The sequence below is a fragment of the Balaenoptera musculus genome, chromosome 19, assembly GCF_009873245.2.
Source record: "Balaenoptera musculus isolate JJ_BM4_2016_0621 chromosome 19, mBalMus1.pri.v3, whole genome shotgun sequence".
NCBI classification, from domain to species: Eukaryota; Metazoa; Chordata; class Mammalia; order Artiodactyla; family Balaenopteridae; genus Balaenoptera; species Balaenoptera musculus.
In genome coordinates, this window is record NC_045803.1 from 24,298,435 (window position 1) to 24,323,193 (window position 24,759).

A 24,759-nucleotide genomic window follows, 5' to 3' on the forward strand; every position below is an offset into this window, starting at 1 on the left:
CAAACAGCAAGACAGTAAGTTTCCAAACAGCCTATGCATAATTATTTTCTAAGAATATGCATAATTATTTTCAAGAATATAAAAATATATATAATAGGTTTTACTTCAAGTGAAAATGAGGAAAATACTGACAAGGGTAAGAATAATTAAGAAAAACAACATAATAATAGCTTTATTTTAATGCAGCTACTTACTATGCCTCAGATATTACATCAAGTACTTAATAGCTATTATCTGATAATCTCCATCACCTGAAATAGGTATCTTAATTCTCACTGAACAGACCAGGAAACTGAGGTTGAAGTAGCTTTCATTGTTAAATAGCTAGTTAAATGGAATAGCTGGAATTCAAATTCAGTTGTGTTGGCCTCTAAAATTGATCCTCATTATGATAAAATATTTTTTGTAATGCCAGTTTCCTCAAAGAATTCCAACAATACTTTAACCTTTCCATGAAAAATAGCTGGTCTTTAAAAATGATGATATAGCAACTGCACATGCTACTATGTAGCAAGCTGCATGTAAGTGTATACCTCTGTATGTGTACTTGTGTATGTATGCATGTGCAGTCATACATATACAGCACATACCTGGCAGTAATACTTGTTCAAATAAATTAATGATTTGGAGTCAGAAAGTACCCTGAAATAGACAGTAATATATTACAAAGGACTAGATGGGAACTTAACCTGAGCAGATTTTATTCCTAAAATTGCCCTTCTTTATGGTTGTAAAAATAGGAATTCGAGGGACTTCCCTGGTGGTCCAGTGGTTAAGACTCTGTGCTTCCACTGCAGGGGGTGCGGGTTCGTTCCCTGGTCAGGGAAGATCCCACATGCTGCAGGGTGCAGCCAAAAAATAAAAAATAAAAAAAAAAAGGAATTCGAACTTTACAAAATAACAAACTGACACATGAATTTATCTCTTCTTCTTTCAAGAACCTACTAAAATGATATGGAATGAATTTCTTTTTTAAAAAAAGAGCATAACCCTCAAAGACAAAGAGATCATGAAAGGCTCTGCCTTAGTAGGGCAAGAAAACTACAGTTGACCCTTGAAGAACACGTGGGGTTAAGGGCACTGACCACTTGCAGTTGAAAATCCATAGCTGGTATAACTTTATACTTGGTCCTCCACATCCTTGGTTCTACATTCACAGATTCAACCAACTGGGGACAGTGTAGTACTGCAGTATGAATTTAATGAAAAAAAATCTGTATGTAAGTGGACCTATGCAGTTCAGACCCATGTCGTTCAATGGTCAACTGTATAAGCTGAAGTGCTTGTAGAAAAGGCTCAAGAAGCTTTTTGCCCTGAAGAACCTCTGAAAGGCTCAGAATTTGTAGTCATCTGAAATAGCAGAAGACAAAGTAAAGTGTAAGGCTGAAAACACTTTTTCTGTGATGGTCCCTTCTCCCTCTTGCTCAGCATGCCAACAACCAAGTAGTTTACTTCTGGGAAGTTTCAGGCATTAGAGATGTAAGTTTCAGGAGAGGGTAAGATATTGGCCTTAGGCTAAAAACAGGGAGTTAATGGAAAGTCTACAAAGGAACAGTTTGGTCCTTGCCCCCAACTCTGCCAAATTCCTAGGATGCCAGTCAGCCAGGAACATATCCACGAGGTAGGAGACAGGAGGTAAGTCCCATTACGCAGAGTTTCCAATTAGCTCTTTAGTACCTTATTCTTAATATAGTATAATAAAGAGTTACCTGCCTTTTAAAGAAAACTATGAGTATTAAAGAGAGCCAAAACAAATAGCAATAAGGAATCTGAAAAAACAGAGATAACAGAGGAAACAAAAGAAAACTTCAAAACCACACCTGAAGACATAACTACATCCATTAAAAAAAAAAAAAAGAACAGCATGCTAAGAGAAAAGAACAATAAGATAACAAAGAAAACTTCTCGGAGATAAAAAAAAAATATGACAGCTAACATAAAAATATTCAATAGAAGGCTGAAGATAAAATTAAGAAAACTTCCTGGGGGGAAAAAGACACAAAATGACAAAAACACAAATGAAATAAAGAAATAAAGGATGGAGTTAGGCAGTCCAATAAACAACTAGTAGGAATTCCTGAAAGAGAAAACAAAAAAATAATCAGAGAAATAATATAAGAACATTTCAAAAAGGCCCCAAGTATAGAAGCCTCCAGCTTGAAGGGAGGCTAGAGTAATGAATGAAAAATAGTCTACACCAAGACATATTATGAAATTTCAGAGAAAAAGGATAAAGAAGAGACCCTAATAGTTTCAAAAATTAAAAATAAGTCATATTTGAAGGATTAGGAAAAAGAATAGCAATGGATTTAAAACCAGCAACCGATGAAGCTAGAAGACTACAGGCCAATCAAAGAGTGAGTAGAAAAAGGTTTTGGAAATGGAGGGACATATCCATGCATCCTTTCTCAGGAATTTCTTGAAGGATACACTCCAGTGAAGTAAATGAAGAAGCAAAGAACAAAATGGCACAGGATCCAAGAAATAGGGATCAAACATAGAATGACAAAGGGAAAGTCTCCAAACAGTAACTCTGCAGAAGCCCTAGAGAATGAATTCAGATTGGGGAGGAGTGCAGAGGACTCAATGGGGAAAAAAAAAGCACAACAGGTATATGGCAGGTATGATGGAACATCTGCAAAGCAATTAAGGATATGTACACAGAAAACTGTGCAATTTATTTTTTAAAAAACAATCATTTACTCTTGGAGGAAAAACCATAGAGAAATGAAATACTGTATACTGCTTGGCTCTGAAGTACACATAATCTACATGGCCAGAATTTATACAATGATTACTGACCAAGCTAAAATATGATACAACTATATGGAGATGGAGCCAATTTAAAGATGCTAAATCTTTGTCTATGCTAACAAAAAATCCAAGAGATGAAGATGGTAACTCAAGAAATTACAGTATAAAAACTTATTTTAGAATATGGAAATAAACATCAGAAGAAACAGCTCAAAGTTTTAAAAGTGGTTGCATTTGAGAGAGGAACAGGGGAGAGGGGGAAGAAAACAGTGAAGGACAGTTAGTTTTTGAAAACTATACTAAATAAATACAAGAGTTTCTAAATTTTATAAGTATATAAAACATTATATTAGTCAAAGAAAAATTGGGATTTTTTAAAAACTCAGTGGAACCCAAGTCTTTAATAGCCCACAAATTCCTTAACTTTTAATCTTCCATGAAAAACCACTTCTAGGCAGTTCATTTCTTGGATGTAGTATTTATCAACTTCTGTTCCCTCCCCACTCCAAGCATGCTGACATCCAGTATCAAGGAACATTTCTCAAGAGGGATAATCTCCTGTTTATCCATCTATAACTTTCCCCTCAACGCCTCAATGTTCTAACTCAAGGCCAATATTTTTTTACATATGTCTGAGTTTAAGTTAAATACTGTAGAATCTGAGCACTCATTACCCCATATGGGGACTTCTTAAATTTTTTGAACAGTTTCCAAAGTAATCTCTGATCTTTCTACATACTAATTCATCCTGCACATGGTTAACGAGTAAATCAAATCAACTTAAAATACCGTTTTCACCACCTCTCCTTTAAACAAGAACCTGTAATGATTCCCCACTTTTCTTGGGATTGAGGTCAATTCTTTCTGATATTTATGAGGGTTCCTAGTCTGCCCTGATCTCATCTTCCTAGTCCATAACTCTCCAAAGTATACCCTCCACTTCTGTCAGGCAAACCTTTCCACCTCCTCTTCACAACCTGCTGTTTTTACTACCATCTCTTGTTAATGCTGTGTCCTGAAACTTGAAAGCCCTCACCTAAATTTTACTTATCTTAAGGTCAAGCACAAGTCCCATAACTTTCTAGAAGCTGCCACTTTAGCCTGCACTGACTCATCTCTTCCTCCAGACAGTGATCGATTCTTGTTTCTTATAGTTTCAAAACTGTGTTGGCTCACTATCAATGAAGGTCACTGTGTTTCATGCAATGCCAGTCATATAAAAAAAATAGAACTATTATTTGAACATCTAAAAAATTCAGTTTGATTTGAATTTCCTCAAAATCAACCTATGAGTTATCTAGCAGTCACCACCTATCAGTCAATAAATGAAAAATTAGAACAGAGGTCATTGACCCCATTGCAAACTCCTCCCTCAGACCACAAAACACAAAGTTGACCTCATGAGCCTGTGACTGAGCTGCTCCCACAGGCACACTCAGGATGAGGGACAAACCCCAAGACATTCAAGAAAGCATGTCAGATTGCAAGGGACTGAAAGGTGTTTATGTAGGAACAGACCTGGTTCCACTCAAACTTATTTATTTTTTAAAGCAAATCATTTTTAAACTTTGGTATGCTCACTAATTTTCCTAACAAATTACTTGCTTCATACCTCATAACTAGTGGTTTTGTATCACAACACCACTTTAGAGTAAAATTGATTTCAAAGACAATCCAACTAGTTATTGCGTATCTATTATGACACTAACGACTGTTTTACAGAAACAAATACATTTGTACTTACTTCAAGGATACCTTTACTTTGGGTTTAAAATAGGGTGCGCTCTGGTCTGCCAAAAAGACGATTAAATCATTTCCTAAAAGAAGCGAGTATACATTAGAAAAATGCTTCCCAGTGAGACATACAATCAGTGGTTACAAGAAGCTTTCTGGGCACTGTTTTCAACAAGAAAACTTTTATTTTACTCCAGTTCGTCTGCCCTCTCAAGGTTGGTCCTATTAGACTAACGGAATGGAGATTCCTAACAGTGTATCACAAATTCGATATTCAAAGCAGCAGGGAAACTAGAGGATGAACAAGGAAAAAGGTAGTTGGTCAAGGCAAACTGAAATCAATGGCTTCTGCCAGGAGTCAGACTGATTGACTTAAAGGAAGCACATAAAGAATATGCCTTATAACTACACTATGTGTTAAGTCTTGTCTTCCCCAAACCTAACAACTCAGCCTCTCATAAGGCTGTTCAGTCCATTGCACGGATGCATCACACCAAGGACACAGAAACTCCTACTGTAGGTATCTGACTAGTAACTAGGACATGATGTCATATTTAAGCAGAAAAAGCTGAATCCTCCAAGACTACCCTCTTGTGGCTCCTACAGAACCATCCTCCAGGTTGATGCATTTTTGGAGCTCAATGAGCACTCATTGGAACAGATTTTTGAAATTGTTTAGTCAAACACAGGGCATCTTTAAAGTTAAGGGGAGAATCTCTGTCTCCAGTTTGGGTGGAGTGGCTATAGGTTAGGCAGTATGCACCCTTCTTGCAATACATGGAGTCATACAAAGATAGGGGAAATACCCAAGGTCCACAAGAGGCTCTGGAGTCCTGAGAAGGACTCCAAGAGATCTGGGCCAAGATCCTGTCAAACTCTGTAAGTGCTTCACTTCCTTCTTTCACAGCCTTGACCTTAAACAGTACCTGCTTTGTGGGTACTAGAGAATACTAAGACCCTCTAATGCCCATTGTCAGCATCAAGATTTACAAAGAAAAGTTTGTTTAGTGATGGTTAAAGCAAAGAACTCCCAAGAACCTCAAGCTGGAAAAGAAAACAGAGATTTGGAAGACTAGGGTGGTGGCTAAAGCAAGGAAGTCTTTTGCACACAAAAGACTAGGGCAGCCCAGAAGGGAGAAAAACCTGCAGTTTGAGAATCCTTTTCCAAGGAGACACTGGGTTTATTAGTAATACCTGCGAAATACTTGTGAGAACTGTGGAGTGTTTAGGGCCTTGGGAAGGAACAGTAGTTTCTAAGAAAGCTGGGACCCTGACAAAGGGAGGGGAGGGTGAACAAGGTAAATGAAGAGGGAGGGAGAAGTCCTCTACGAGAGTAAATTGTCAGGTCGCACCTTTTCCAGTTCATCAAAGGGGAAGGGAGACTGGAGGAAATACAGCCGACAGGAATGAAGGGGCCTTGGCAGGGAACGTAAAGGCAAGCTACAAAGACTACTGGGAATTAGGAAGGACTCTGGAAGGCAGCTGATTCCATGAGAAGGGCGGGGTGCGTGAGTGACGGCCGCGGTCGTCTCAGGAAAAAACCCCAAAAAACCGGGGTGTTTCCAGTGCTTGCGGGGGTGGATCAAACTGTGGAGTGGTCAGGCCAGGACCTGGGTTTGGAAAAGATGGAAAAAACAGGCAAGCTGCAAGGATGCTGGAAATAAAGGGGGAGAGACAGGGCTGGGCGAGAAGGGCCAGGAAATGCAGGAGGACCGGGCATCCGGGCAAGGGGTGTGGGGAACACCGGGAGGGGCACGCGAATAGAGGGAGGGCCGGGCAAGCACTGACTTTCCCGCAGCACGAAGAGGTCCGTCTGCTTGTCAGAGTTGAGGTCTCCGAAGGCTGCCAGGGTGCCCCAGGCCTCGGCCCCAAAGAGCTCGGCCGTGACGTTGTGCAGCGCCCGCGCCGGGACCGGCCCGACTCCCAGCAGCGCGAGCCCCCCAAGCAGCGGCGCCAGCAACACCCAGGAGCCCAGCAGCCGGCGTGCCGCCGCCATGGCAGCCCCTCGGCCCTCGCCCACCGGCCCCCTGCTGCGCTTGACGGCAGCCGGAAAGCACCGTGCCGCTGGCCGAGAGAGAAAGAGCGTAGCCCCGACGCCCGTACGACCGCGGCCGGCCCCCGTCTCACTCTCCCGTAGGGCTGACGCTCGGGAGGCCGCGAAGCTAGGTTGAAGCTCGCCCTCGCGCTCACTTCCGGCCGGTGCGCCTCCCGACAGTGTCGCGCGGGGGGGCGGGGCCGGCCGGGAGGAGGTGACAGGCGGCCCCGGGGGCGGTGGCCAAGACGGCGGCCCGAGCGCGATGGCGGGGCTCGTGGACGAAGTGAGCTGGAAGGTCTTGGAGCGAAGAGCCCGGATCAAGCGCTCAGGTTTGGCTGGCTGGGGCGCCACCCTTTCCCCCCCGCACCGTAGAGGGTACTCCCCGTCAAGAGCCTTGGGCAGGAGGCAGGTGGGATTCCTGGAATGAACCTGTGCCCGCGTGTTTCCCCTTAGAAAGCAGGCGGTGGTCCCTGGCTTCCTCTTGATGTCTTTCCCCATTAGGTGGTGGTCCCACCTTTGCTCCGTTTTGCTTCCCCAACTATATTTCGTGTGTGTTCCCTCTCGAAAAGTAGGTGGTGGTGCCGACTTCTCCTGGAGTCTTCTTAGAAATCAGGCGGTGGCCACATTCCCAGGAGTGCCCTCCCTGTCTGTATTCCTCCCCGAAAGTCAGATAGCTTCATTTTTACATATGACTAGGGTCTGGTCCTAGAAAACTGGCGGCTGCTTGTTGCCTTATTTCGTATCTCCTTTTCACATTACAAGTTCTGAGATCTAGCCAGTTATCTATGGGGCAGAAATTGAGGGAGACAGGGCCTCAGGCCACGAAGGGGGTCACGGTGAGCATAGTTAGGACTCAGAAGGAAGTGGGCCCCTTCCCTTGGCAAGTGGCCCCAGGACGCCTAGTTCCCAGTTGTGGCTCCCAAACCCGAGGTCACCTAGGTCAGAACACGCTGCGCAGGCAGTTACACAGTTACAGTGTCCTGAACTGACTTGTTCAAATTGCAAAATCACACTTTGAAGTTAGCACTTGTGGCTGATAACTCATCTGACAGCCAGGATTGAAACTTCTCTTATTCCTGGCTGGCTGGATGTAATCTCGAGCTAAAAAGTGTTCCTATAAACAGGAAAGATGGTGGAATGACAAGTCTTCATCTAAGAATCTTCCCTTTTGAAGGCTTGTTGTTACTATATAAATTAGTGTTGGGAGATGATAATGTCAAAGTCGATAATCTGATAACATTGAAAGACATAGCCCTAGGAAGACTAATTATGCATCTGCACTGGTATTAAGCGTTTTGTTTTTTTTCCCTCAGCTAATACTACCCCATTATATTTTGGCTTTTCCCGTTCATGAAGTTCTTAGTTGTTGTGCAGAAGACAACAGAGTTTTTAGCTGTCTTTTTTTTTTTTTTTTGAAGAAAGTATCTAATTTCATAAATCGTACAGGAGAAATCCACCCAATCTTTGTTGCTTATTCCATTCTATTTTTAAACCTTAAAAATAGTTGTGCACTTATTTACTTAGGGTTATAACAAAACTACCATAAGTATGAGAGAATTTTTCAAAAACTAGTCCTTAGTACATTTTAGTGTTAGTACAGTTACTTAGAATAGTCACATATATTTCTGTTTCACATTTTTCTCAAACTTTTTGTGTCATACTGAAGTATTGAGTTGACCACTAACAGTGAGTCTATTTGGGCTATAAAAAGGGTTATTGAGTTGATAATTTCCGGTCAAAGAGAGTAACTGGAGTTTTCTTACAGGAAACAGCTCTACCCTCAACGTATATTTTTACAGCATTTCTCTTTTCCTCTAATAAACGTATAGGGTTTATTTTCTTCTCCAGTCTTAATTTCCTCTGAACTGCGTGTCATAACAGTAAGCTTTGAAAACCTACCTTCTCTTTCTTTACTGAGAAAAAAAAAAAATCAAATTTTATTTAACTATTGTTGAATGTAGTCACTTAAATCCAGTTTCATGTACAAGGTAGTTGAGTGTATTATATAAATGTTGGATGTTGCTATATGTTTACATCATAGCAATAAAAGAGATACCATTTGAAGTCATCCCTCCAAATTAGTTGAGGTTTCAGATTCTTCTGATAGCTGTGATGTGTAGACTATAAACTTTCTTCAGTGAATCATTGACTTCCTGTGTCATTAAAAGCAATCACCCTGATTCTGTTTGTTACTTTTAGAGGAGTATATAAAGTGAGTTTTGTTTGAAACTTGGACTAGCCTGACTATGATATAGATGCCACTGCAAAGTTCTGAGCATTGTTACATAGTGGCATAATCACTTCACTGCTCAATAGAGCTACTCGATGCTACTCTTACGTAATGTTTAATAAGTGGTCATTATATATTTCCTGCCTCATCCATATAAGCAAATGTAATTTATCAAAGCAAAGAAAATCAAATTTTCAAGTCATAAAAGAGAAAATAAAATTATAATGAACCTCAATTATTGCCTTTGTTGCACACCCCATCATGTTAATAACTGCTCACACTGCTTTCAATTAATCTAATGCTGATTGCTTCTAACCTTCACTAAACAGTTTTGAAAATTGCTGTAGTTTAGCCTGCGATGCTTATGATTAGAGTCAACAATTTGAAATGGCCAGCTCACCTGATGCAGTCGTCTCTTCTCCACCAGCTTTCTTAAGGTCTGGTAAGTGTGTAGACCCTAAAAGGGTCACTTGGTAATTTTAAATACCTTTGTTTCTGAAGGTTGTTGTCACCATATGATATTATTTTGGTTTTATTTCCTCTTTGGTGGGCCCAAGCCTGAGCACCATTTCTGTTATTGTTGGGCTCAAGTTTGCACTGTATGGTGAACGTGGTCTGTGGTGTGAGAAGCATGAGAAGTGCAGAGTGGAGCCCCTGTCTTGACACGAGCTCTATTTGACCAGGGGCAATTCCTCAGTATCTGGGAGCCTTAATTATCACCTGGGTAGATAAAAAGCTTCAATAATTTTTGTCTTTTTGCATAAGAAACTAACTTTTATAAAGTAGAAAAATTTGGTCAGCGTCCCAATTATTTTCTCTTCATTACCTCCCTGTGAAGTAGGTATTTTTATATGCATTTTCATAGACAGGAAAGGGAAGCCCACAGAGTTGAAGCAAGTTGTCCCAGGTCCTGAGACTATTATGTTTCAAGGCCATGTGCTTTGCCTTCCATCCCATGGCTTCCTGGTGTAAGGGCTGGAGGAGGTGTTGGTACAGTGGCTCTTAGACTGTCAGGTTGGTGAGACCCTTTGCAAGCTGGATGAAAGCTGTGGAATTGCTCTCCAGATGAGTGCCCTGGGTCTTGAAAACAATTTGGAAGAGGTCCATGCACCCAGGAAAGACCATATATGGATTCCCATTAGGAACACAGGCCTTTGAATGTATCTGGAAGAGAAGGGCTTTGTTAAGTGGCCATAGAGCTGAAATGAAGACTGAAGTCTTTACGGCTTTTTTCTGTGGGTTGTGACCCACCTTGGGCCATTTAAAACCAGTTTTGTGTGTGAACACTGGGAAAAGCCTGTTGGCAAGAGGCTGCTTTGTCTTTAGTGTGCCTTAAGCAGAATATTCAAGCCTCAGGACTCATTAACAGATAAATGTGAGATGACCCAGTCAAACAGTGAAAAATTCTTTCTTTTTGGTTTCACCATAGCCTTTCAGAGGTAGTTCCCCCACCGTTTATTTCCATTTGTATTTCAAGCCCTGTTTTGGCAAGATGGAGGGGGAAAATCTTGAAGGAAAGAAATAGGAAATAGCTTACGGAAGAGTCACAAACAGGAGAAAACAAAGCTTATACTTTAAGGAACAATAATGATCCATGTCTTTAGTTGTCATCTGCCAAGTGACAAAATAGTATATGTAACATTGCCAGTTGATTTCTGATTTACTCTTTGGACTAAGAGAACAAGAGGACATATATGTTTGAACTGTGCTTTCTTTTAAGCATCAGGCTCTCGTTTTCATCTTGGCTTTCTTAATAAAGGGCTTGATGGGTTTTCAGCACTGACAAAGTCCTTCAGCAGTTACTGGGAAATAGAATGCTAAAGGTATGCTTTTATGCATCAATAGTCCCGAAAATTTCAAAACCTAAGAACTGTGCTTAACATTACATAGAGTGTTTAAAACCATATACAAGAAGTTTTTCCAGTACCATATTATTAAATCAAAATAGAATGCACCAAGAAACTAAATAGGAAAATACCAAACTTAATCGTTATAAGCCATTTAAAAGATGGATTCCTTATAAATTACTTTCAGTATAGACACTTGGGGTTCATCTAACCAAAACTTAGTGATAACTATAAAGAAATAAAACTTTTATCTGTGAAATAGAGTGGTTTGCATTTATAGTTTATTTACTAATTTAGAAATACTTCATTTATGTTGGAAATGATTTGTTTTCTGCTATTGTAGTTCCTTGGACGTTATAACTGTGGGAGAGTGTATAATGGTGTGATTTCATTTAACAGTCATTTTAAAGAATGTCCTGGGTTTATAGCTGAGCTTTTCCTTGGTACCTTTGGCTAGAAACTATTTAATGTTACCAAAAGTGAAAGCCAGTATCTTGATTTTGGAAAATTAGTTTCTAATATACCCAGATCGTTTTATGCATTTTAACCCTCTTTATTCCTCCTGGATTTGTTTCTGCTATGTTTTTCTTTATTTCTGCTCTTTATTGAATTTAGTGTGTCCTGCATTTCCATGCGTGCATGCTTGAGCTGTGCTCTGAATGCTAATGTGTCCGTATGTGCTGTGGTTGAATATACTTTCTTTTGTTTTGACTGCTTAAATCTAAAAAGAGATCTGGATGTCCAGGTTTTTCTTTAAAGAGCCTTGTGGTAAAACATACAGGACAATGAATTTATAGGCAAATTCCACAACCAAAATGAATTAACTAATTATTAGGGAAGGAGTGTAGCATCCAGTAACTTAGATGGCTTCCGTTTCTCATTTGACTACTACAGTTATATTTTAGATTAGCAGAGTTGATCAGCTAGAGCAATTACATTGGCACTACAAGTTCAGTTATTTGTAGTAATTGTTATGGCATTTTGTGATGAGGTAAGAAATGTCATGGCATTTTTACTTTTATTCTTAGATGATAAGATAATTTTTAAAATTATTCCTTAAAATGAATCATTGGCTTATCTCTATCTTGGCTCTGTAAGTTTATCAGTATCTCAGTGAGTTTATCAGCATGTGACTTGAGTTTTTCTCTTTATTTTTAGGTTTTTTGATTAATTTAATTTGATTTATTTGATTTGATGGGCATATCGATACCTGGTAAAGTTTTATTGTATATTCTGGGCAAAACTCAACTTTTTATTTTGTGTGTCTGACACTCTCTTCTTTTTAGGCACTTATATAGCAGCCTTGTTTCAGCCCAATTTAATAGTCAACCAATTAATAAAGTTCTTTTGGCTTAAAGAGACCATAGGCCTGAGGCTCCTGGACTGTTACGTGTTGTGGCCCCTTTTAAGAGCCTAAGGAAAGTGTACACATTTTGTGTTCAGCTATACCTGAATCTCATCCTCGCTCTGTTGTTTAATACTTGTTTGATCTTGAGCAAGTAACTTTACATCTTTTAGACCTGATTTCCTTCTCTGTAAAAGTAGGAGTAATAAAACCTACCTGAAGATATTATTCTGAGGATTAAACAAGATGTTATATGCAAAACACTTGATATTTAATAGCTGCCCAATAAATTTTATTCTTTATCTTTCCTAAAAAATGTTTGTCTTTTACAATATTGCTGGTATGTATTTAAGAGTAGGATTTTACAAAAGCAGACATAGTTGCTTATCTCTTTACCTCATTTCGGTATCTACCCTCATGGTAGCCATTTGATTAAGAAAACTAGTCATGCTAAAATACAATTGGATGGAATCAGATTAACCAGAATCTACCTCTCGTTTTAATCTAAGTCGATTTCGTTTTTGTCAGTAATCATTACAAGTCTAAAGAAATGGTTTTTGACAGTTTCCATGGAAACTCCTATTAGACAACAAGGAGAGCAGTCATTATTTTGTGTATAGTTAGAAGAGATTTTGGGCTTATATTGGGTATGCTATGGGTTCCCTTCATGTAGGATGGAATTTTCAGGAGCACTATGTTAACTGTATCCTGCTGGGAGCTCTGATCTCTTCTTACTGTGTCCTGCCCTGAAATCTTATACGATTTAGGAAGTAGAAGCCATATGATATGGCTTAACTCCCTTGGCATGAATCTTATTGACCTTAAAGCTTACTCTCTTTCTGTCATTCTCCTCAGCAAAGATGATGCTTCAGATTTTATAAGTGAAATGATTTCATGAAGAGTACAATGGCTTGTCTCACTGCTTTAGACTGTTACAGAATACCACATTGTGCATCATAAAATCTATTTTCTTCTTACTGTTTTCTTGATCTTCAGTCTTCTGTAAAGCCAGAGAAAGGGTAAGAGGAACTCCCCAGAATTCCTGATTCTGATCTAGTTGCCTGCTGAAAATTTCCATATGGGTATATATGATGAGCATCTCAAATGTAACCTGGCCCAAACAGAACTCTTATTTTCTAATCCTATTCCTACCCTAAATATATGCCTCCGTAAATCTTTTCCATCTCAGTAAACTAAAGCATATTCTTCCAGTTGCTCAAGCTAAAAATATGGAGGTCATTCCTCATTCCTTTACTCTTTTTATTCAGTTCATTTGTAAATCTTTTCTATTCCAGTTTCAAAAACATATACAGGATTCTGCCTGTTTTTCTCCAGCTGTGCTCCTAGCTGCATAGTTTAAGCCACTTTCATCTCTGATCTAAACTACTGAAATAGCCTGGTTTCCTGTCTTCATATTCTTGCCTCACTGCAATCTGTTCTCTACCCAGCAGTGAGAAGAATCTTTTAAATATATAAGTCAGATCATGTCACCTTCCTGAAATCCTTCATTACCTTTAGCAGTAAATCCACAGTCCTTCCCTTGGGTGACCCTAATCACCTGGCTCTTGCCTGCTTCTCTAATCTCCTCATGGAATACTCCTCTCTCCCCCACTGCTCTTCAGCCATGCATGCTTTGATTCCTTAAGACACAATTTGTTTTCACTTAGGCTCTCTGTTATAGCTATTTCCTCTTCCTGGAATAATCTCTTATCTTGCTGGTTGGGCAGCTTCTTCCTTTTGTTTGTCTTTTCGGTTCACATCTTAAACTTAGCCTTCTTAGAAAGGCCTTTTTACCTACTCAATCAGAGTGGCCCCCAGACATATCACTCTTAATTTTGATACTCTAGTATACCTCTCACTATTTGATATTTTTCTCTTAGCTTCTCTATACAGAGATAGAGAAGCTCATGTATCATATGAGAGAAGAGACTTCATCTGTTTTGTTCACTCCTGTATCCATAGAGCCCAGAAGAGTGCTTGGAGGATAATAAATGCTCAGTAAATCATATTGCTTAGAAAATCATATTACTTATCACATCTTAGTCCCTCCTGCCCCTTTTGAGAGATAATGTAATGTGGTTAGTATATCGACTCATAAAACTAGGCTCACATCTCAGTATGAAACTTATAAACTGTGTGAACTGCTTTTTCACCTACTTTCCGTAATTATACAGTGGAGATAATAGTATACCCTCATAAGTTCTTTTGTGAAGATGAAATAATGTTTATGAAGTATCTAGTGGTTGTAATGGTACTAATAATAACAACAATGATTATAATGATGATGACAACAGTGACAATTTCAGTAGCTACTTTTTGTTGAGTACTTAATATGTGACAAATAGTGTTCTAAGTGCTTTACATTTAAATCTCACAACAATCCTGTGCTGTAGGACTGCTAACTATCTGTTGAAAAATCAAAACACAGAGAAGCAAAGTAACTTATATAAAGTCACACAGCTAGGATACAAACTCAGCCAGAGCTCCCAACCGTTGTTGCCTTCCCCTTCTTCAACATGCATAGTGCCTAGTATTCCATAAATGAATGCCAATGATTATTGTTTGCATCTTGGCGATATTCACTGCTCTTCTGTCACTCATGTCAAATTAGCTACTGTTTACTGGACCTCTCTGATGTTGTGGGAAGTGTGTAATACAGTTGGCCCTCTGTATCTGAGGGTTCTACAGTTTGAGGATGCAGAGGGCTGACTGTACTATGCCATTTTTTTTTTTAACATCTTTATTGGAGTATAATTGCTTTACAATGTTGTGTTAGTTTCTGCTGTATAACAAAGTGAATCAGCTATACGTATACATGTATCCCCATATCCCCTCCCTCTTGCGTCTCCCTCCCACTCTCCCTATCCCACCCCTCTAAGTGGTCACAAAGCACCGAGCTGATCTCCCTGTGCTTTGTGGCTGCTTCCCACTAGCTATCTATTTTACATTTGGTAGTATATATATATGTCAGTGCCACTCTCTGACTTCGTCCCAGCTTACCCTTCCCCGTCCCCGTGTCCTCAAGTCTGTTCTCTATGTCTGCGTCTTTATTCCTGTCCTGCCTCTAGATTCTTCAGAATCATTTTTTTTTTTCAGATTCCATATATATGTGTTAGCGTACGGTATTTGTTTTTCTCTTTCTGACTTACTTCACTCTGTGTGACAGATTCTAGGTCCATCCACCTCACTACAAATAACTCAGTTTCATTTCTTTTTATGGCTGAGTAATATTCCATTGCATACACGTGCCACATCTTCTTTATCCATTCATCTGTCAGTGGACACTTAGGTTGCTTCCATGTCCTGGCTATTGTAAATAGTGCTGCGATGAACGTTGTGATACATGACTCTTTTTGAATTATGGTTTTCTCAGGGTATATGCCCAGTAGTGGGATTGCTGGGTCGAATGGTAGTTCTATTTTTAACTTTTTAAGGAACCTCCATACTGTTCTCCATAGTGGCTATATCAATTTTACCATGCCATTTTATATAAGGGACTTGAGCACCCACAGATTTTGTTGTCCTTGGCAGCGGTGGTGTGGTCCTGGAACCAATCCCCCGTGGATTCCAAGGGGTGACTGTATATGATACTGGTCTTAGAGAGCTCAGAGCCTGATGGAACTTTTTGCAAAGCTAAAGATGACCAGTGCTTTTGCATACATGCAGTCTCTAACTCTCTTCTGGCCTCTTCTAGTTGTTTCCTACTTAACTTTGCTACCTATAACCATCACCTCCCATTGTACCACCTCTCTAGCTAGTCTGTTCTACAAGTTCTTATCTGGGTGATTTTTCTAAGATAAAGAACTGATCCTATTATTCCTCTGCTTAGCACCACTTGTGAGCTCCGTATTTCCTGCAGGATTAGAGTGGCACTTCAGAGAAGGCATCTGTGGAAATGACATTTGCGCTGAAGGAGGATATAGGAGTCAAATGAGAAGCTGGGGTGAGGAGTGTCCTAGGATAGGATCTTGGGGATAGATAGAGCTGGATATTTGAGAACAGTATCCTCAAAGGACAAAGCACTGTGAATGACAATAATAGGAAAGAGAGGATGGCTGGGATGGCTGGGAGGGGCAGGGTGCTGGGAGGCTTGAAGGTACTTGGATTTTATTGTAATTGGAAGGGAAAACTATAGAAAATTTGAAATAATAAGGTGATAAGACCTGAGTAATACTTTATGAAGATCCTCTGGCTATCATGCAAATAAATTGGAAGTTGGTGAGAAGGCAGGGAGCAGCCTAATGGCCGAAGCCATGTGCTATATGTCTCTATCTCTATGTTTAACAACTAGCATAATGCACACTGCTGGGCATATGGGGCATTCAATCCATCTTTGATAAAGAAGGGCTGTGAAAGCACAAATATTGACTCTGTCATCAGTCTTGATTCAGAAACTGTGGCCACCTTGATTATCTACCATTTGTACGGTATCTTTGACTCAACAGAGTAACTTTTGGAATGTGGCCAAATTTAACACAGGAAAATTTTCTGTGTGCATATGTAGCAAATTCTTATAAATCTATATCTTATTTTTATATCATTATGATAATCTCTGTCCATATTTTAAAGCAGAGATTAATCATTGTATTTCTGAGGAATAATCTGTAAAACCACACAAGGAGCTGCCATATCTTTTCTTGGTTCAGGCTGAAAGAGACATAGACATTTGATTTACCTATTAAAAGATACCAGGTTTGGGCTTCCCTGGTGGCACAGTGGTTGAGAATCTGCCTGCCAATGCAGGGGACACGGGTTCGAGCCCTGGTCTGGGAAGATCCCACATGCCGCGGAGCAGCTAGGCCCGTGAGCCACAACTACTGAGCCTGCGCGTCTGGAGCCTGTGCCCCGCAACAAGAGAGGCCGTGATAGTGAAAGGCCCGCACACCGCGATGAAGAGTGGCCCCCGCTTGCCGCAACTAGAGAAAGCCCTCACACGAAACGAAGACCCAACACAGCCAAAAATAAATAAATAAATAAAAAATCCTTCCCTCTACTTTAAAAAAAAAAAAAAGATACTGGGTTTGTGGGAAATGTAAAGGTTTTTTGTTTTGTTTTGTTTTTATTGGTAAACACTTACACAGTTAGGACATGTCTTTTTTTTTTTTTTTTCCTGAGTCTTGAAAATAGACCCAAAAGAGATTTGAAAATAATCCCTGACTAGAAAACACATAAAAGAAAATTGTAACTGCACATGTTATATACTTGTTCTTGAAAATTTGATAAATGCTTTGTTACTGTACATTGTAGTTTCCTATGATGTGTTTTTAATAAATTCATACTTTTTCTCATTTTTGTCACAATAAGCCTTGGCTGCCTTGATTAGAAGTGGTTTTAAAAAGGTGAAAAAATTGTTGCTGTTTTTTATTTTAGTATTTGTTCCTTTTTTCCCTATAGAGTTTATTAGTTTCTTTTACCAACAATGATATGACTTTATCTTAGTTCCTTAAAAAGAACTATTCTTTATTTTTAATTTCTTGATTTCATAGCTTCTCCTTCAGTTCATATTTTACAAATTTCTTGAGGAGGTTGCTTTTCGTAGGTGAACAGATACAGTACATTAAGTGCCTTATAGAACCAGTGAGAATCTTTTTAAGTGTATAATTGAAATTGGCCATTTTTATGGGTTCTGATATATTATGTGTCTCGTGTTCTTTGTTGTCTTTCAAAATATACATCATTAGTTTTTAATTTGTTATTTAAAAATTTTTTAAGCTTATTGTTTTAATTGTTATACTCCCTTTATTATCAGTAACTTCACACCATTTCCATGGCCTTCCTTTTTAGTCATTTAAGATTCAAGTCTTATAGGACTTGAATTTTTGCAAATATATAGGCCCTGGTCATGGAATGAACCGTCATGTTATTATTTGTATGATAGGTGGAGTCTTGTGGCTAAAGCTGTGAATGTAGACTGGCAAGGACAAGCACAGGGTTTAGGATTGGGCAGTTGAGCTTTGGACAGTCCTTTTTATATGTGTTTGATCATAAATACCTGATGGTTGATTAGTTGATAGTTATAAATCATTAGTATGCCAAAAAGATGACCTTGGCTTGCTGCAGCTTCAGTCAGTGGACTCTTTTTTGCATGGAATTTTCAGCCTGTAGGGGAGCTTATTCTTTATTATTATTATTTAAATAGAAAAATATATAGTTTACATCTAAACTTTTAACAGCTGTGATTTAGGACGATTTCAGTTTCATCTTTTTTTTTTTTTTCCTGTATTCTGAGTATGTTTCTGTCATGAATTTTCATCTGTGTAACCAAATGGCGGTTGTGCAAATCTCACACTTTAAAAGTTAAGGGCAGTGGACTAAACCTCTAAACTTACTATGATGTTTGATTTTAAATGTTTTGATAGAAGCATTTACTGATCTTATTTCAAGGATGGAAATTTTGGCTCAGGTCTCAAGTAGCCTCCATGCAGGTATATGTCTGTGTGTGTGTTCATATGTATGCAATTTGACCATAGACAATGTTATCTTAATGTAGGTGGCCTCTCTCCTTAAGCAAAAACAATATATTAAATAAGTTTTGAACAACAGAGCAGCCTATGTCTGAGTGATTCCAAAGTGGGCAACACTGTTAGGTTTTAACCTGTTTGTAGCTGTCGATTTGTTAGGTGACTTCACCTGGAAATTTGTAGTAAGAAACTTGGAGCTCTAGAGTACATGCACTCTGCATCATTAATCATTAGGCTTTGCTCATGATGTAGTGTAGTATATAGAGCCATGCCCCGTTGGGTGCCATTTCAAACTTTCATACTTCTAAATACATTTTTAAAATATATCTTATTTAAAAATAATTTTTTAAAAGTCTTATTTTTTAAACATAATGTCATTTGGTATTATGCTAGGCTTTGGTAGAGAGCATGAATCATTTCTATTGATATTCTTTCTGCTTTGATGGGATTTTTTTCCATTCAAATTGAGCCTGTTTTAAATATGGCTCATATAAGCTAGTTGATTTTAGACCTTTACCTTTTGTTTGTGTTAAACATCTTTTAAATGGTCTCCTGATAACAATGAATTGTCCATGTTAAATATCTTTAATAAAGAGGTATTTAAAATACTTAACTTGTTTTCTTAATTTACATATTTCTGACAGTAATTATCTTTGTCGAATCTTTTTGTGAGTTTTTATCTGTTGTTTCTGTCAGTTCTGAGATCCTTGTGTTTGGATATGTTATCTTGTTTTAATGGAAATATGCAGTGAAGCACAATTAATTTGTTATACCCACCTAATCCCAATTCTCAATAGGCTTGTAGCTTTGATAATAATCATTTGCTCAGTGAGTGCAAGGATAAAAAAAACAAATCCTAGCAGGATGTAAAGTTAATTATTATTATTTAAAGGAATAAAAAACTATTTGAGGATTAGAAGTTATCACTAGACTCTCCTTCTGTATTACTCTACATGATGCTGATATTTGTACCTAAGACCTGTACCAAATTTAAGCTTTTCCTCAGTCTAATTTTTCTACCTTTTAAATATTTCTTGAATATTCCCTCTCCTCTGTATCCCTGCTGTCACTATCTTAATTCAAGGCCTTAGGATGAATATTTTAACCAAAAGTGGACTCTTGTGCCTAGGGCTCACCACTTTACTGTAATCTTTCACGCTGCCAACAGTTATCTTTTTAAAGTTTGGATCATATGATGCCCTTACGTAAACCTCCCCAACGGCTCTCCATTATCCAAAGGATAAAATGTAAACCTGGAGTCTGCTGTTCAGCATCTTTCGCTGTTAGTCTTCTGGTTACCCTTCCACCTTCCCTTCCTACTTACATTCTCTGCTACAGTGCTTTATTTTCCATTTGTTTTTGAATAATAACATATTTTCATACTAAATATATTTCCCCCACTGTCAAGTCCAAAAAGGTTCAAAGTTCAAATTCAAAAAAGAAGTACAATAAATGAAGCAAAATAGTGACCCTAGTGTGTAATAAGTTTATGACTTGAGGGCATTCTTGATTGTTTTTTAGCTGTGGACAGCATCTCCAGGGCCAAACTTATGGCTCTGACTTCCTTTGCCCCTTGCTTAAAAAGCTTGAGCAGTCTCCGTGTACTGATTTTCGCTTCGCTTGCAGGAAAAATGGAGGAAATCACATAGATTATTCATCTACATTTTTATAAAAATGTAAGTCATCAGTAGTGTATTTATTTATTTTTACACATAGAGAAGATCAACGATATGTAATAGGTCTTGTCTATCACACTTTAGACTTTACATAAGATACCAAGAAATTTGAACTTGGCATTTAAATTTCAGGAATATCGTATTGAAGGAGCGTGAAATGATATACTTTTAAATGAAGTGGGAAGATACTAACTTTTTAAATCTTGCCACCTAGAGTAAGTTCAACATTTTTCAGAATAAGAAATGATATAAAATCTTTTTTTTATAAAACTATTAAACACAGCGCTAAATAACACACTAGAGAAGAATCTAGGTTTTCATGTTAGACCTCATCAGGTCACAGCCTAGCAGTTACTATGTATATAACTTACAAAAGAGAGCTCTTTTTAATTCTTCCTCATTGCAGTTGTCTTGAACTAATAGAAATAAAAGGAAATGAAGTCTAGGTTAAGAACAGGTGCACCAAGTATATAGTGGCTGAAATAGTTCACTTATACAGCTAACATGGAGAAAGTGCAGTGATCAATACTAGAATTGCTTGGAAAACAACTTAGTATTTTGGGGAAAATTGTTATTAAAGCAGTATTTCTTATTTAAATGTTCCTTTGGAAGCAGGTTATATATTGCTGGGAATCTGTATTATTTTCATAGTAAGAAATGGAAATTTCAAGAGAACAGCTGAAATAACTATATACTCAACTTCTTTGCTTGTTTTATGTGAAACAAACAAACAAAAAAGCATACTTCAGTGTTTAAGTTTTAGCTCTTCCACTTGATAGCAATATGACTTTGGATAAGTCACAACCTCATTTTTTTAAATCTGTAAAATGAAAATAATAACAATACCTACATAATAGGGTTGTGAGAAATAAATGAAAGCATGCAAATTTGCACATGGTAATGTCAGCTGTTTTTATTATGATGCTGGTAATAATGAGATTATTATATTATTTTTTACCTTTTTTGATCTCTTTGGTTAAAAGTGAATTTTTGTGTTTATATTCAGTCTGGCGTGATGCATATTGACACCTCCCACTAAGTGTAATGTTTTGGGTATATTGGTAAATTATGTTAGAGTTAAGCAGTGTCATCCTCTAAGACAGCAGTCCCCAACCTTTTTGGCGCCAGGGGACTGGTTTCGTGGAAGACAATTTTTTCCCCGGGGGGGAGTGTGATTCAGGCGGTAATGCTAGCCTGGGGAGTGATGGGGAATGGGAGATGAAGCTTTGCTTACTTGCCTGACACTCACCTCCTGCTGTGTGGCCTGGTTCCTAACAGGCCTCAGACTGGTACCGGTCTGTGGCCCAGGGGTTGGGGACCCCTGCTCTAGGACATAAAGGCCAAAATAATGAATGTAAATAAATAAAAAAAGAAAAAAACAGACCCCCAAAGAGGGAGTCAAGAGATTTTATTTCTGATGTAAGTTCTATTTTTAACGAGTTCTGCCTTCTTGAGCAAATTGTGAAATTTCTTCCATAAAACAAAGGGCTTAGACCAGATGCTTGTTCATGTTCCTTTCTACTTCAGAATGTTCTGGCTCTTAACCATTGACTGTCAGGGCAGTCAAGGGAGAATATTTATAGGGTTTTAGAACTTAGGTTGGGTGATTTTAAGGCAGATCTTACAAGATGGGGAATTGGTTGGGATTGGGCAAGTTGATGACATGATAGCTTTGGATTGGTTGTATAGTGATTCGGGGTCTTGAAGCAAGCTTTTATGAACAAGATGTTAGTCTTGATATTAAGCTATTTTGGTTAGTTCACAGCCTTATTTTCTAGGGGTTGTGGAGTTGGATTTTCCTAAGATAACAAAGCTGCTATTTGATTTTGATCCCTTCTTCTTCTCTTTTTTCCCCTCCCCTCTCTTGTTTTTTACAAGATGGAATAACTTCCTCTGTAGAGCCTTGGATCTCCTTAAAATGCAGATTCTCATACAGCAGGTCTGGGATGTAGCCTGTGAGTCTGCAGTTCCAGCAAGCTCCCAGACAAGGCCCTGCTGCTAGTGGATCGCCTACACTTTGGGGATCAAAAGTCTATCCATAGCACCATACTTGCTGAGCAGCAGTCCTGTGTAACGCTCTCATGTCTTAGATCTTGGGCTCTGAATTAAGTATTCTCATGTTCCCAATCTTGAACTTAGTCTTCAGATAAATATGTCATTATTGGCGTCGCTGATTCCTGTTAGGAGTGACCCCACATTCCTATGTGTGACTATGACTGTTTCTTCAGCTTCCTTTTACTAGTGTGGCTTTCTGCTTTTACCAGTTTGCAGGTCTACTCCAGGTTCTGACTTCTGACCTGGATTGACCTGGACTAAATCCTTTTACTCAGCTGACCCAGGGCATTTGGGTTGCTAGTTCAGGACTCTTGTTTGAGCCCATTGCTATACATTAATAACAAAAGTTAATTTTCCAACAAATGTTATTGGAAATTACTGGGTATTATTCACATTTCCTTCTAATATCTTTATCGTACATTATTTCTTTAATTATATTTGGTGATCCTTTCTATGTCCAGAAGATCTTGTAGTCTCCATCTCAGTAGGCAGCTCTGCTTCAGGATGTAATGACTGACTCCATTTTCAAGGAGTTCCCTAGCCAATTAAATGGAAATGAGAGGCATATTTGGTCAGCACTAGAAGTTAAGCTTATTTTTCCCCCTTGTCCAGTTTATTTTCCACAAGTATTTCTTTGAGAAACTGAAGTGCTGATTGCTTGAAGATCTTTGTTGTAGGCCCCTGATGGTGGTGGTGGTGGTGATGATGTGAGGAGGATCTGGCCTCCTTCATGCCTCATGTAGCTTATCAGTTCAGGCAGAATGATGCCAGTAGACACTGCCTTTAGAAAAATTTTTTTTTTTCTAGGCATCCTTGTAAGATAGGATTCAACAGTCTTATACAGTGAACATAAAAATGAGGGTAGGTGCTTCAAGTAATAGATATAATTGTTTGAAAAGGAGGGGAAACAGTAAAAGGTCTTCAAACTAACTACAAAAAACTAGCAAGTTCCAGGCTGATTTCTATTATGGTTTCATGTTACAGTATAGTTTAATTTGCAATAGTATAAGCTGAATACCTAATACTTGTTTTTGTTTATTCTTTTGTAAAAAATTTATTTATTTTTGGCTGTGTTGGGTCCTTGTTGCTGCACGTGGGCTTTCTCTAGTTGTGGCAAGCGGGGGCTACTCTTTGTTGCGGTGCGTGGGCTTCTCATTGCTGTGGCTTTTCTTGTTGCGGAGCACCGGTTCTAGACGCGAGGGCTTCAGTAGTTGTGGTGCGCGGGCTTCAGTAGTTGTGGCTCACGGGCTCTAGAGTGCAGGCTCAGTAGTTGTGGCACACGAGCTAAGTTGCTCCACAGTGTGTGGGATTCTTCCTGAACCAGGGCTTGAACCCATGTCCCCTGCATTGGCAGGCAGATTCTTAACCACAGCACCACCAGGGAAGTCCCTAAATACCTTAAACTGAATACGTTACCTAAATATCCATTGTCATGACTCCAGTTTTCATTTTGCTTTTTTTACTACTATAAAATTCTTACAACTAAATTATAATGCAAATTAAAGTACAGCAAAATTTTGATAGTGTTAGTGTTCACCCAGAGTTACATTCTTTCAGTTTTGTATTACATAAAAAATTAATAGCCCATAAAAAATATGGCACAGAGGGGGGACCTTCAAGATGGCAGAGGAGTAAGACGTGGAGATCACCTTCCTCCTCACAACACATCAAAAATACATCTACACGTGGAACAACTCCTACAGAACACCTACTGAATGCTGGCAGAAGACCTCAGACTTCCCAAAAGGCAAGAAACTCCCCACATACCTGGGTAGGGCAAAAGGAAAAACAGAGACAAAAGAATAGGGACGGGACCTGCCCCTTTGGGAGGGAGCTGTGAAGGAGTAAAAGTTTCCACACACTAGGAAGCCCCGTCACTGGTGGAGACAGGGACGTGGACGGGGGGAAGCTTTGGAGCCATGGAGGAGAGCACAGCAACAAGGGTGCAGAGGGCAAAGCGGAGAGATTCCCACACAGAGGACCACTGCCAACCGGCACTCACCATCCTGAGTGGCTTGTCTGCTCACCGGCTGAGGCAGGTGGGTGCTGGGAGCTGAGGCTCAGGCTTCGGAGTTCAGATCCCAGGGAGAGGACTGGGGTTGGCTGCGTGAACATAGCCTGAAGGGGGTTAGTGCGCCACAGCTAGCCGGGAGGGAGTCTGGGAAAAAGTCTGGAACTGCCTAAGAGGCAAGAGACCATTGTTTTGGGGTGCGCAAGGAGAGGGGATTCAGAGCATCGCCTAAACTAGCTCCAGAGATGGGTGCAAGCCACAGCTATCAGTGCGGACACCAAATATAGGCATGAAACGTTAAGGCAGCTGCTGCAGCCACCAATAAGCCTGTGGGCAAGCACAGGTCACTATCCACACCTCCCCTCCCAGGAGGCTGTGCAGCTCGCCACTGCCAGGGTCCTGTGATCCAGGGACGACTTCCCCAGGAGAACACACAGCACGCCTCAGGCTGTTGCAATGTCATGCTGGCCTCTGCCGCCGCAGGCTCGCCCAGCATTCTGTACCCCTCCTTCCGCCTGGCCTGAGTGAGTCAGAGCCCCCAATCAGCTGCTACTTTAACTCCGTCCTGTCTGGGTGGGGAACAGACACCCTCAGGCAACCTACACGCAGAG

The 24,759-nt window shown here is 39.4% G+C and overlaps 2 protein-coding genes across 5 annotated transcripts in view; one reads left to right on the forward strand and one right to left on the reverse strand.

Annotated features, from left to right (window-relative positions):
* The window catches only part of ITFG1 (integrin alpha FG-GAP repeat containing 1), a 262,992-nt gene extending 256,342 nt beyond the window's left edge, over positions 1 to 6,650 (reverse strand). The window contains exons 1-2 of the mRNA XM_036832521.1: positions 6,277 to 6,650; positions 4,499 to 4,571 (exon numbers count right to left, since the gene is read on the reverse strand). Coding sequence (XP_036688416.1) covers positions 4,499 to 4,571; positions 6,277 to 6,484 — 281 coding nt within the window. The 5' untranslated portion in view covers positions 6,485 to 6,650. The remainder of the gene's footprint in view (positions 1 to 4,498; positions 4,572 to 6,276) is intronic.
* Positions 6,651 to 6,735: 85 nt separating this feature from the next.
* The window catches only part of PHKB (phosphorylase kinase regulatory subunit beta), a 199,119-nt gene continuing 181,095 nt past the window's right edge, over positions 6,736 to 24,759 (forward strand). Inside the window, exons 1-2 of one of the 4 annotated variants that reach the window (XM_036832520.1) lie at positions 6,739 to 6,852; positions 9,083 to 9,195. In XM_036832520.1, the coding sequence (XP_036688415.1) occupies positions 9,141 to 9,195 (55 nt within the window). In that variant the 5' untranslated portion in view covers positions 6,739 to 6,852; positions 9,083 to 9,140. Of the gene's footprint in view, positions 6,853 to 9,082; positions 9,196 to 24,759 lie in introns of all 4 variants that reach the window. The other 3 variants (XM_036832519.1, XM_036832518.1, XM_036832517.1) reach the window with 3 other exon arrangements.